Below are 13,801 nucleotides of genomic sequence, written 5' to 3' on the forward strand. Positions count from 1 at the left end.
AAAACCCATAAGTATGTTTCTTAAAATAACACAAAGGATGATATTCTAAAGGTGGTAAGAAGGGCCAAAGCTACAATTTTAAAGCATTCAGTATAGCTATATTATTTTAAACATAATCAAAATCCCAAATACAGATTAAAGAAATAAGACTTTTTATGAAACTTCACAACAGATATAAGAACAGAAAATAGTATTTGGTGTAAGTCATGTGGCTTAGTCAAGTTCTCAGGTTTTTAAGACTAAAATCATAATAACTGACTATTTGAGCCAATTAACATACAACCTTTCATGTACAAATTACAGCAGAAGTACACAACGTGGAACTGATCACAGAGTTAAGTGTGCCAGGTAACTTGCTGAGCCAATGAGCCATACAATTAGACCATAGTAGTGCAGCACACGTTCATGTTTAGAAGTTATTACTATTCTCACAGATTGGAATTTACACCTCTGTTAAATTTGTAAGGAATCTTCCAACTGAAGGGTATAGGGTGATTAATTTCTGTCTTATATCACTAAGTGCTCAATTACTATTTCTTGCTATAGTGGTTCATGCCTATACATTTCCACAGAGCAAATTATAAAAATTATAATGCAATCCTCTTTAAATTTGTATTTGAAACAATCACTGTTTTCAAGGATATTTTCCGCTTTTGAAAACCCCTTTAGGAGGTTCTGCTTGCTCTCATAGGTAGCTTAAGCAAGAATAGCAGTCATTTAGTAAGAGGTAAGACTTAGAAGTGTTTGAAATTTTACTAGTAAATGCCTTTTTAAATTTATAGCAGTTCCCATATTCTATTCCTAAACTATTTTTGAAGAGCTGAAACCTCTACAAGGTCCAAAAACAGAAATAGGAAGACAGGTCATTATTTTTAAGAACCTTACCAAGCTTGTAGAGATCTTAGTGACTTCTTCAACAATTTAAAATAAAGCCAGTGTAACACAAATAATTGTCATGCATAAGTGGCCAGTCAACTTCAACACAAAGCAAAGCAAAGCACAGTTGTGGCTGTGCACAGAGTATCATAAGGCAAAGAACTTCAAAAGGGAAGAGAAGTAAACTGGGGTGATCTGGAACATGGAAAGAAGTGCTCTGGATAGGATAAAGGAACAGGAAAAGAATAAAGTATTGAATGGAGAAGAAAGAAGGAACACATACTTCTCTGGGAAATGTGAGATAAGGATAGCATACTGAAAATGAAAAAGGAATTGAAGGAAACTGGAACTAAGCAAAAAGATCTATAAGAAAGCCTTCTCTAGTTTGCATTCTATAAGCTAAATTTTCCTCCCAATATTTACCTCCTACATTTTTTTCCCCCAGGTTCTCAGTTTCCCCTTCCTCTCCCATTTTGAGGTCTGCTCAGGTTTGGGGTTTTTGGATATTGTATTATTAATTATTTTTCTTTTAATCTGCCTTTCTAACATACTCTAAAAAGTCTCATGCCAATGTAGGGAGTTCCTACATTAGGAACTCTCAATAGGGTGCACAGATGACAGGGAATTACTTACAATAAGGAGATATCAAACATATTTTGACATCATTCCAGTATCAGACTAGACTGATATGTTAGAATTTGAAAATGAACCTAATCGAGTACAATAGACACTCAAAAGGAAATCAGTGTGATATTATGTAAGAGTACAAAACACGCAAAGTCCAGTAAGGAAAATATGTTAGAAAAGCAGAATCCATTAGATTAAAATAATTTGCACCAAATAATAATTATTATACGAATTCTCAGATTTTAACAACTCAATTCTGAATTTTCAGATATGCATCTATGAAGAAAAGAACTGCCTTAAAACTTAGCATATTTACAGGTTATGCTCAGCCTTAAAAATCTACCAAGTTCTGTAGAATTATTTGCCTTGTTAAACTGCAAAACAACAAGGAATTCTTGTTGAAATAGCAGTGAAATATACTCTTCATTCAATTAAATGACAAAGTGTTGAGTCAATTAAGAAAATCTCCAAACTTATTTTAGTACATTTCTAAAATAAGTGGTTTCAAAAGTTTTATTTTCAATTTGTATTCTTAATCAGTACCAAAACCAGAAATGAGTAGCAAGAGAACTTTCGACAGATCTGGTTAAACTGAGTTTGGTATAACCAAAGGTCTTGTTACCCAACAATTTTAACAGTAGTTCAAATGCAACAAGTTTATTTCATTATTGCATATCTGTTTAATTTTTAAGTTTTCATTAAGCTGGGTGAAAACTGATTTTTTTAACTGATTTGGATTAATCGGGTCTGATCAAGCACACTGCAAATGTGTGAATGGGAAACTTGCAAGGGAATGAGTTGGAAAGGGGCATTGCAAAGGTTAAGTTTAAAGGGGAAAACCTTGAACTATGATTTGAAGAAAAGGCCAGTAAAGGAAAAGGAACTGGCCACACAAGGGCTGGTAGTCTTTTCTGTCCTAGGGAAGGAGCAGCTGACTTCAAAGTTCCCAGCCTATGTTGCAGCCAAAGTGAAAATTACCTTGCTCTTTGGATCTCCTGCTGGCTCTAAAACTAGAGGGATGTCCTGATCAGGGACCAAGCAGGGCGTAGTTATATCCTGGAAGAAGCAACAAACAGTTCTGGTGCGGCCTATTTTTGGCTCACAGGTATTTGGAATATAAGCAATGCTCAGTGCTTGCTCATTGAAGGTCACCATCGTAGATTATGAAGAGTGACTGAATACCTTGCCCAGTCATTACCAAACAAGGGACATAGGGATAGGGTGCAACAACCTCAGCCAGTACATACATACTATGCTAGCAGAAAATAACTATTGAATTGAGGCCTTCATTGCTAACATAACCTAAAAAGAAAATTACCGTGGTCCCTAACTTTCCCTTACTTGGGTATGTAGTTAGTGAGTCAAACCTGGAAGAGACAAACAACATTCCCATTCCACAGCACCCGAAAGCCTCTCTCTGTCTTAAGCACAGCTGATGCAAGTGTACTGGTGGTCTTCAACATTTAAAAGGTCTCAAGGAAGAAGACCTAATCAAATTTTATCCTAGCCTGTGAGAAGCAACACTGTTGATACATTGCATACTTCATTATGTACTTTGGAACTAAACAGTAAGAGAAGAAAAATAAACAATTATTATAGATCCCTTTTGAACATTAAGGCTGGCTAAATTCTGGTCATTTGGGTGCACTTGTCACATTTCATTAAGACAGTGTCCATGCTGTGCAAACACTGATAGATCTCATCACCTGAAAAATAATGTGGTGGGTCTTCAGATAGGCATACTGCTTGAACTTGGAAAACTGCCACATTATTTTGATCCCAAGAAAGCCATGAATAACAACATAGTGCTTCTGCTAAATACTGAACCTGTTAAAGGGACAATGATGAGAGCTTACTAAAACATTGTGGAAAGGAGTGCTTGTTGCTGGGAAAAACCATGGAGTTAAAACTGAAATTCTGTACACAAGAATCATCACCTGACTATAAAGAGAGACACATAAGGAAATGATAAGAATGAAAGGAAGGCACAGGAAGAAGTGAAAGGACAGTAATAGGGGGTGGCTGAGCAACACAGCAGTGAAGCTGACAAACAGCAAAACTATGAAAATTAGTGGATTATGGCAAGAGAATATCCTGTTCTCACAAACAAGGGAAATTCATGAAAGACAACAACAAAAGTAATAAACTCCAAGTAAGGCTATATTTACTGTCAGTGCCTGTGATTTGTTATGAAAATATTCATTTTATTCTTTTAAGGCAAGCTCATTCAGTGTATTATATCTTCTTAATAGGGTACAGTTTTCCCTGTTTACAAGCAATTTCTAGTCAAAGATTGTTATGACTGATCACAGACAAAACAACTTCTAGTGCGTTTACTAAATTAACCCTGTATTGTAATAAGGCATAAGTGGAAGTTCAGAAAAGTGGAAAAATCTGAAATCAGTAATGAAGATCCAATACCTTGATTACTAGTCACTGTCACAGTTGAGTGTCTAATATAGCTGAACATTCTGTCTCCTGAATGCCACACATTTTGAGAAGTGAGTCATCTAAACTTCATATTATTCATATGGTGAAAAGTTTCTTGTCTTTTGATTCCTTATTTAGTTTCTTTAAACCACATGTAAACCCTAAGTGTAATGGAATAAAAGTTGTCTAAACTGTTGACTTGCTACAGTTCTTAAAACTTTTTGAAGTTTTATGCACTGACGCTTATTTAAAATATATAAATACATGATATACTTTCTTCCATTTTGATTATTATTTATCCCTTCTGAAGAATAGAAATAATTTTCTTTTATCTTTTTCTTGCTGCCTTGACACATCTTTTTCCTCATACAAGACCTATTGATAGGGTAAGCATGAAGGATACAACTCATATATGGCTTACCAATCAGTAAGCATTTTTTGTGTTCTGTTCAAAACCAAAGTGAGATAGCATCCTTATGTTGTGACAACCCTTCAAAATGGATGAAATTTTTTTATCTTGCATGACAACGCCAGATTATTCCAAAACTAACTAAATAAATCAACACTTATTTCCACAGACCTAGAAAAACACAGAGTAGCAGTACAGAAAGTTATGAACTACCATCAGTCTGACGTATGAGCAATTCTACTGTTTTTCTTTTAAGCATTAATACTGATATATTATACCAAATGTGCTTGTACTTTTTAATTAAGTAACAAGAATTATCTTAGGCAAGACAGAGTAACCTTACTGGTGCACGGCACACTTTGGATGCTGTGCTGGTTTTTAGCCATCCTTAATGCATTGAAGATATTCTGAATTATTACATAAGCAAAGGGAATTCTCTAGAAATAAGATAAATACACTGTAGTTTTCCGTCTTCACAGACACCTTGAAGGATACAGTTAACCAGTTATTACTAAACTGACATATTAGTAAACATTTCAAGAGCTGTAATATAAGGATTAAGTGGAAGGAATACTTTTAAAAATCTTATTACGTGCATATTTTAACCATAAGACTATTTTCCATTCAATGTTTAAAACATAAGTAAGATGTAAATCCAGTCCAAACTGAAAATAACTCATTCACCACAGGCAATGTTGCCTTTTAATAATATAATGAACTGGGGCAGATGGGATAAGTTTACTGAATTATACAGAATAAAAATCCTATGAGATTTCTAATGTCTTAGAATAGTTCAAGAAAAAAAACAAAAAACTGAGACATACTTAAATGAAAACAATTCAGTTTTCAACCAATATTATTAAAGAACCCCAACATTCAATGTCAAAGATTTATGATGTAAAATTACAAAGAAAAGCTAAAAAAACATACCTGTTGCCTGTTACTGGGCATGTATGGAAGCATTGTTGATACATGAAACATTAACTCATAATCTTTATAGGTAGTATAGAGGGAATGAGTTCCTGTTGAATCAGCTGAAAATTAATTTAATCGCAAGAAGGTCAGTAAATGAGAACATTCATACCACTTTTTAGGGCACTATTCTTCACATGCTATGATTTAAATCTATTTAAGCAATTTAAGTCTTTGTCTCAACAGAAAAAAATCAGCTTGCATCAGCTAAATATCTACTCATTAGTTTCATATTATGACATGAAGGGTCCTGCAGAAAAATGCCCCAAGAGTTTGCTGTCTCTGAGACCTAAATGATCTAATTTTGAATATATTGGCACTTCATGAAAAAGGAACAACAACCTAGCTACTTGAATATAGTTTTATATACTATGTATTTTCATTATTTAGTGGTTAATAAGGACAATTAATGAAACCTATACTTTACCAAAAAGGAATTGGCTACTTGAAATCGGACATTAAAATACATATTGAATATCAGACATTTTTAAAACATAAAATACGTATGTAATACATTAAAATTTTCATAGGAATTTTCACATATTTGGAAATTATTTAAATGCATTTCATATAAGATATTAATACTTTTGTTTCTTTAATTTAGAAAGTGCATTGAGTTAGCATTTCCAAATGTTTACAGCAAATTAGATGAGTTTTACACTGCAATCATAAAGTAATCTTTTTTATTCCCCTTCTTCAATATGTGCAGACTATTTAACTAACTACAGTGAACTTTTAAAAAGTTTAACTTTTTACTTTACTGAACACCCTATTGAGTCAAGGCAACTACCAATTTTTCTTGTTTTCTTCCATGTTCACCCATTTTTTAACATAATTTTATGTTCTCTACACCAGTAAACATTCTCCAGCACATTCTTTCACACACTGTTTAAGCTTTTGCTTTGTTTTAAATAGTAACTGTATTCCACAAATAAATCAATTGGTCATGTTAGTTCTCCAGTTAGCAGCACATAAATTTACACTTAAGGGTAAAATTTGGCAGCAACCATACTCTATCTGCAGCCTCAAATCTAAAACTAGTTTTGTGTGTATGTAATTATTAGCACATTCATATTATAACTGGGTTCATCAGGTATGTCTGCACAATAATAAAATTTGCTTCATTTTTTAATATCTATGCAATACAAATTACAGTTGCATAAGAAATAGGAAGCATCATTTTCTCTGAAGTTTCTTACTTAAAAGCTGCTAAAAAAAGGAAATATTATTGCACTCCTCTATTTGAAAATCAGTTGAAAAGCTAATTCCATTATAACCTTTCAGTGGCATTTTAGAAAGTCAGTTTTGAAGAGACAGAAAGAGGAAATAATTTTTACTGTGGAATATAAAAAAAAAATCTGTCTAACCTACACTGATGTCAGCAATCCTGACTCCATTTGTAATTAGATACTAAAGTCAAATTATCTTGAACAACTATTGCAAAAAACAATCCCTTTAAATACTTACTACAAAGCCACCTATTTAAATACTTACTAAGAACCTATACAGTTTCTTAGCCTTAAAATCAATGCTTTCCTAATACAACATCCTACTGAGTTGAATACTTTTGATTCAGCACCTTGACTTTTGAAATGAGATAACAAATTTTTCTTCTGAAATTTAGTCCATTACACAAAGCTGAAATCTTCTAACTCAACACATGCTCTACTGAAACACCTACTAAGGCCCACTGTGATTTAATTTACATAATAGTTGCTACTACAAACATTACTCTGCTGACAATTTTAGTGAAAAAAGAATTATGTCTGGGTTGACATTTTTGCACCTCATTCCTTTCTGAACATTTGTTCTACTTCACAATGTTTGAGAAAATTGGCTAGATCTTCTTTTAATTATGAGATATTTTGCAGAAAAGTATATTTATTAAACAAAAGTGAAACAGCACTATTCCTCTGTAGATATAAAATTACAACATTTCCTCAATTTCTTTCATTGTCATTTCTCTGTTTACAGGTATAAGGCAATTAAACTGATACATAATCCAATTTATCTATTAAATAATCCATAATTATATTCTGAAGATTACAAATGAGAACATTAATGTTTCAATAATATTGGAATAAATTCTTTAATTTCTCATTTCCATTAGATTGATATGTTTTAAAACTAATTATATACTACTGAATTGGTAAAGTTTCACTTAATTTGCTTATTTCTTGATCCTGGGATTTGGAACTGCATGCCACTAATACAGAAGGGCAGAAAAGAGTTTATAGCTGATATATTCCACATGTTCTTCACAGTTGCTTGGTCTGGCTTGGATGGAGCTAACTTTCTTCGCAGCAGCCCATATGGTGCTGTGTTTTCTGTTTGTGATCAAAACAGTGTTGATAACACACCAGTGTTTTAGGAATTGCTAAACAGTGCTTACACAGCATCAGGGCTTTCTCTGTTTCTCACACTGTTCCCTGTCCTCGGAAGTATGTTAGGAGTAGCCAAGAATTTGGGAGGAGAGACAGCTAGGCCAGCCAATCAAATTGACCAAAGACATATTCCATACCATATAAAGTCAAGCTTTGCAGTAAAACTGGAGCAGGGAGAGAGTTTTATTGCAAGGTAGTTGTTGCTCAGAAACTGGCTGGGCATCAGTCAGCTAATGGGAGGTGGCGAGTGCCTTTGCATCACTTGTGTTGTCAGCTGATCATTGCAGTAGTGGGTTGGTTTTTTTGGTTGGTTGGGGTTTTCTGTTTTGGTTTTGCTTTTTTGTTTGTTTGGGGTTTTGGGGGGGTGTTTTTTTCCTTTCTTCTGCTCACTCACTGAACTGTCTTAACTCACGAATTGGAGGGGGAGTGAGCAAGCCAGAGGTGGGGCCTTGTCTGCCAGACAGGTCTGGTAACATTCTACTTTCTGTATTTCATAAGAAATGGACCAATTACTTACCAAAATGTTAAATAAACAAATTTATAAAGGAGAACTTTTTAAAGAAAAACCCACAGGTAGTCAAGCATTTGAGAACAGAAAGATTTAATAAACATGAATGCTATAAAAACTGAGCAAGAAGTATTACTGAAACACTGTGCCTACCAAAAATGCAGCTCCTAGAGATTAAATTATTCCACTATTCTGAACCTGCAGGCAGTCAGAACAATGTATTATCCAATTATAAATACAACACACAGTAATACTTGTTGCATAATTATATTTTAAAAGTATAACACAGAAAATATGATAATAAGGTCAGTATTTTACATTTAATGTAATACTGAAGACTATATCTTTGTGAACTCTCTTAATTCCATTCTGTTTGTTGCAAACTACGAGAACATACTATGACAGGACAATATCATTAATGGCACACAGACCTAATAAGATATTAAAATCATGTTACTGACTGATACATACACAGTGCTGATCAGCAATGCAAGTTCATACTGAAGCACAGCAAATACAGAAACTGGATTTGTTTGACAGACCAGCATATATTTTCATATGTACAAATTACTAGGTGATATTCAGTCGTGCTCTGATGGGGGGGGGGGAGGAAAATCCAAACACCCCTTACTCCTTTCAGTACTTCATCTTTACTTATCAATTCATTCTAGAAGTCTGACATTCACAGCATGTTAATAAATATTTCTACACATTAATTTGAAAAATTAGTTGTTATTATTCTGTAGTGAAATAGGATGTAATAGTCTTTATCAAGCCTGAATTATTAAAGTGAAACAAACATGGATTTAAGCAAAAAGGCAATAATGTTATTAGAAATAAATGTGGTGCTTATACAGGTTGACACTATGTTAAAATGAAGCAGATGAATAACTAAATATCCTTAGATCACAGCTCACAGTGATCAGTTATCAAAATCCTGTTAAAATATCATTAAACTCAGAATGAGTTAAGAGCAGTGAAAACAGTGCTAATAAAGAAGTGTGCTAACATATCACCTTTTTTTAACAGCAATATTTTAGTTCCTATTTTTGCTACAAAACTCAACAAATTTGTACAATTAAATCTTTATACTGTTAGAGTTAGAGAAACTGAAAGACCTGAGGAAATGGCACTAATAACACAGCACTGAGGTAGATGAAAATTAGCAACCGAGGAATGATAACATGCTTACTCTGCATGTGTGAAAAACTAGAAAGCTGAGAAAACTTGATTGCTCCACATATATAAATATAAATGTGTATGTTGATTAAAGGGAAGCACAAAAGTTTAGCTGAAATAAGGAAAATGGTCCCTTGTCATGACTCCATATTTTGAAACATATTTTTCTTTTGCCTTTTTAAAAATGATATTAAAGTGTAACTGGGGAATTCTGAAATATCACTCACATAGTATGATTTTAAATAAGTGCAAACAAATTAAATAAGTTGCTCTGATTTTCAGTTCTACTAATGCCCCCGAAAAAGTAAATAACTTTTCAGACAAGGTTTGATACATGCCCTTATCATATGCTTCATCTCCCTCATTTACCATATAATCTTACTAATCAAAACCCAAAGTGAAGAGTATGAAAAGACAACATGTTTTGCAGAAGATCAACTGCATAATTACCATTTCTACTACAGGTTGGAAGCATAACTTACTTTTATTATCTAGCTGAGCCCTGTATTTACTGAATCCTTTTAGCCGTACTCTCTGGCCCAGTAGATCAAGGAACTCTTCAAAAGCTGGTCCTGCCATCTCATTGTTATACATTTCTTCCTCTGTGCTTTGGCCTGCTTTGCAGTAAAGGATACCAATCTTATGTTGAAAACTCAGCTGAAATTAAAAAAATAAATTAAAAAAATTACAGAAACAAAGGAAAGCCAATACTAGAAAAAATATTAACAAGTTAAACATTGACACTGTTATAACCCCTGGCCGAAGTCATCTGAAAGTGAAAAAGTAAGTGCTCTGACTTGGGAAATTAAATTATCATAGAACAAAAACAAAACAAAGAAAAAACCAAAGCCAAACAAAAAAAAGCCTTCAATTCTTGAAAGAAAACTGGATTGGCACTACCCAAACACAGATATAAGCAGTACATGAAGAATTTTCACTTTGTCATCTATAAAAGCACACTCCACTGCACGCTACAGTATGAGAACTTTAATTGGTAATATTTGTATAACGGTCTTTTTTCTCAGATTTACTACCCCTCATTTCTACCCTTTAAAGTTCAGTGTAGTTCAGTTAAAACAGGCCCTCAGAATAGTAATTTCTGTTATATGTTTTGCCTTCCCCATAAAATCGTCCATTGCTAAACACTACTTCCCATTTTCAAAACTATACTTCAAGCTAGAAATCAGACTGCAGTGAAATAGTTTTGTTAAACAGGCTCTCAATTATGGAAGATTGAAGAGATAAATTACTTCTATACAAAAGTAAAGTATAAAAACTATGAACCATTAAGTATAAAAAGAGATGATTACTCCTTGAGCAGACTGTTGTCTTCTTAGCTTTTATGCATACTTAAGCTGACAAACAGGAAACCACCATGTGAAAGGATTAGTCCTATTATTCTTAACTGACACTTTCAAGAGCTTCACAAACTTACAGAGACCATCAGTAACACCAGATTCCCTTCAGGCATTCATGACTCAAATCAACTCTCAAGCTGTAGACTTCTCTTAATCAAACATCAGGACTAGTGTCCAAAATGTGTGTTATGCAAAGTCTATATATTTCTGTTAGAGCAAAGGTGACAAGAACAGTCTGCTTCTCCTTAGTCATATGTAACACATAGTCTGCCACGGTAAGTCTATTGTAAAACTCAGATCCATAGACATGCTAATGCACCTGTGTTTTACTACAGTAATTTTGAGGAAAAGCTACAAGATGAGAATACTAAAAGACGGAGCAATAAAACATACATACACGAAAGAAGAAAGTGTCAAAAATATCATTCCACAATTCATCATCCTTAACTTTCCTTCTTCACTAAATGCTCCATTCCTGTATTTGTTCATGAATATCAATATAATTCCAAACAGAAGTAAAGTATATCTCTGTCTTAAAAAACAACCTAGCATCTCATGGTTTAAACATTGTGCTAAGAGACATTGAAGATGAAGATCTGAAACTCACCAGCCCAAGACATGAATTAATCCTGGGATTTCACTTCATGGACAAGTACTGTAAATACTAGGCAATTTTGTACAAAGTGGATTCTACCAATGCCACTATTGCTAAACAAGGTAGCAGCTGCAAGCTCATTTGCAGTAGTCTGAACCTCCTACCTGTGTTCTAGGACTACTCACAACTATGAAATTAGAAGACTTGAGTAAAAGAACTCTCAGCCAAGATCATGGGGGCTGTGCAGAAGTAGAAATCGAGGTACATTTAGAATGTTAATGTCTAAGAAAGAAGTATCTAAATGAGCTTTGGCAGGATCTTCTGATGCAGTGCATTTAACTGGCATGAAGAACTATCAGAATATTTAAAACTGATACAGTTTGCCAGTTTTGAAATGGTACCACATGCTTATTCTTTTTAAGTAAATAATTGCAGATATGGTTCTGATTTCATTATTTCCAAATCAGAAGTTTTACATTTAATGTAACACTGACAACAATTTAATAATGTGACATCACAAAATAACTTTTAAACCCATTTAGCTAGTTGGGTATATGACGTATTAAAGGTGCATAGCAGTCCTTCCTGATTGAAAATGATAGAAATCCACACTATTGAATCTTGGCATTTTGTCAACTTTTTGTACAAATTTATCATGCAACAACTTGTTGACTTTCATGCGAAGATTTTATATCTTTTAATAGCAAGGAACCTCAAGAGATTAGACACTCAAAACCCACTAAATATCACTGCATACAAAGCTCCTAAGTTCTCTGGTCTTTTTTAAACCTCATCCTATGGCCTAGAGAGAAGTAAACATTCCTATAGGGATGCAAGGGGAACCAGAAAGCATATAAACAATAAACAACCATTAGCAGAAATTGGAAAAGAATATTAGGGGAAAATTGGAGAAAGGCTTAAAAAAACAACTACAGTAGTAGATAAAGAGTTGGCTTTCCTTGTAAATTTACAGCCAAATTTAATGCTGATCATCATATGCCAAAATAAGGAAAAATGCAGGAAGTCAAGCATACAATTTACATCTAGTTTCTACTGTCATTTTTAGAGACAAATTTTAGCCACGTTTCCTCCAAAATCCATGTTAGATTTCACTGAAAAATTATGAAATAGGTAGAAAATAAAATCAAAACATCAAAACAGTCTTCAATCTGCTACGTAACTATGCAAATATTTAATACACTATTACACAAAATTAATATTACTCTGGTGACAGTATTAATCTTCTAGATCATAATCCATATTTTTTAATTAATGATATTTCAGCCAGTCATCATCTTCAGTCACCAAGCATCTCTTTTTGTATTTATTTGATTAATAAACTGAAAGCATGAAGTACATAAGAGGATTAAAACCAAAAATGGATCTCATGCCAGTTCCTTTTGCAGCTTTCTGTCTATGTTGAAGTAATTACCTCATATTAAGCAGCAAATAAGATACATAACATTTTGTCAGGTGGCAGCCCATTTCACAATAGGACTGAATTTTCAGAATTGATCACACAAAATAAAATGAAGTGTTATGTACTGCTGTTTCTCAAAATGAGGAATTCATGGTTAAAGAATCACTTTGGGAAGTTCAACGGACAATCTACATTTCCAGTTTTGGGGAAATACTTTTAAAGAGTTTGGAAAATATTCAGGTCAGGTCAAACACAGTCATACACAATACTCCCTAGAACATACTGCCCCTCTGAGAGTGAATATTATTTATTAGATTAACCTAAACTCACTCTGAAGTTCAAACAACAAAGAGAGAACAACAGCACATCGGGAGCTCTTGGATTCAGAGTTGAGTGCTTCTGATTTCCCTGTATTGTTTTACCAGAAGAACTGACTAACACAGGAGAAAAGGACATTTGTTAAAATGAACTTTCAATTAAAAGTCCTCCTCGAAGACGAGAGTGAACAAAAGTACTATAACAAACATACAAAAACTAGCTTAACAATCCGTCCAAAAAAACCAATTCTCTTCCTTTGACTACATGTACTTGGTTTTGAGTAATTGTTACAGCCACAAGAAAAGACAGAAGAATTCTGGTAGACACCACCAATGTCAGATGCAACCACTACATTTGAAAATAGATCAGCGTTACAAAATTAATTATACCACCATCATAATCACCTGGTTCCATCCTCTGATTGGATTTCAACAGATAGATACTGACTTTTGTCTAGAAGGTAAAACCTTCAATTTAAATGATCATTGCTTAAAAACATGGTTTTAAAAATTGATTTAAAAACCATCATAAGCCTGTCCTTCACAAAATATTCAGACACTGTAAATTTAATCACTGGCTTTGAATGAAGCAGATTCACTCCATTGAACCCAATAAACGTCACCATTTTCTGTCAAAATTTAAGCCATATGAATATTTCATTGCCATGCAGTTAATTCATTAGTCTCAATCACAATTTCAGTTGCATGAACCCAGAAGCATTCTAT

At 33.6% G+C, this 13,801-nt stretch overlaps 1 protein-coding gene across 3 annotated transcripts in view; it reads right to left on the minus strand.

Moving 5' to 3' along the window:
- The window catches only part of SIPA1L2 (signal induced proliferation associated 1 like 2), a 109,389-nt gene that overhangs the window by 53,808 nt on the left and 41,780 nt on the right, over window positions 1–13,801 (minus strand). For all 3 annotated transcript variants that reach the window (XM_018077431.1, XM_018077430.1, XM_018077429.1), the window contains exons 5-6: window positions 9,868–10,042; window positions 5,273–5,376 (exon numbers count right to left, since the gene is read on the minus strand). In XM_018077431.1, coding sequence (XP_017932920.1) covers window positions 5,273–5,376; window positions 9,868–10,042 — 279 coding nt within the window. The remainder of the gene's footprint in view (window positions 1–5,272; window positions 5,377–9,867; window positions 10,043–13,801) is intronic.

This window comes from Manacus vitellinus, unplaced genomic scaffold (genome assembly GCF_001715985.3).
Source record: "Manacus vitellinus isolate BGI_N305 unplaced genomic scaffold, ASM171598v3 scaffold_37_pilon, whole genome shotgun sequence".
Lineage (NCBI taxonomy): Eukaryota > Metazoa > Chordata > Aves > Passeriformes > Pipridae > Manacus > Manacus vitellinus.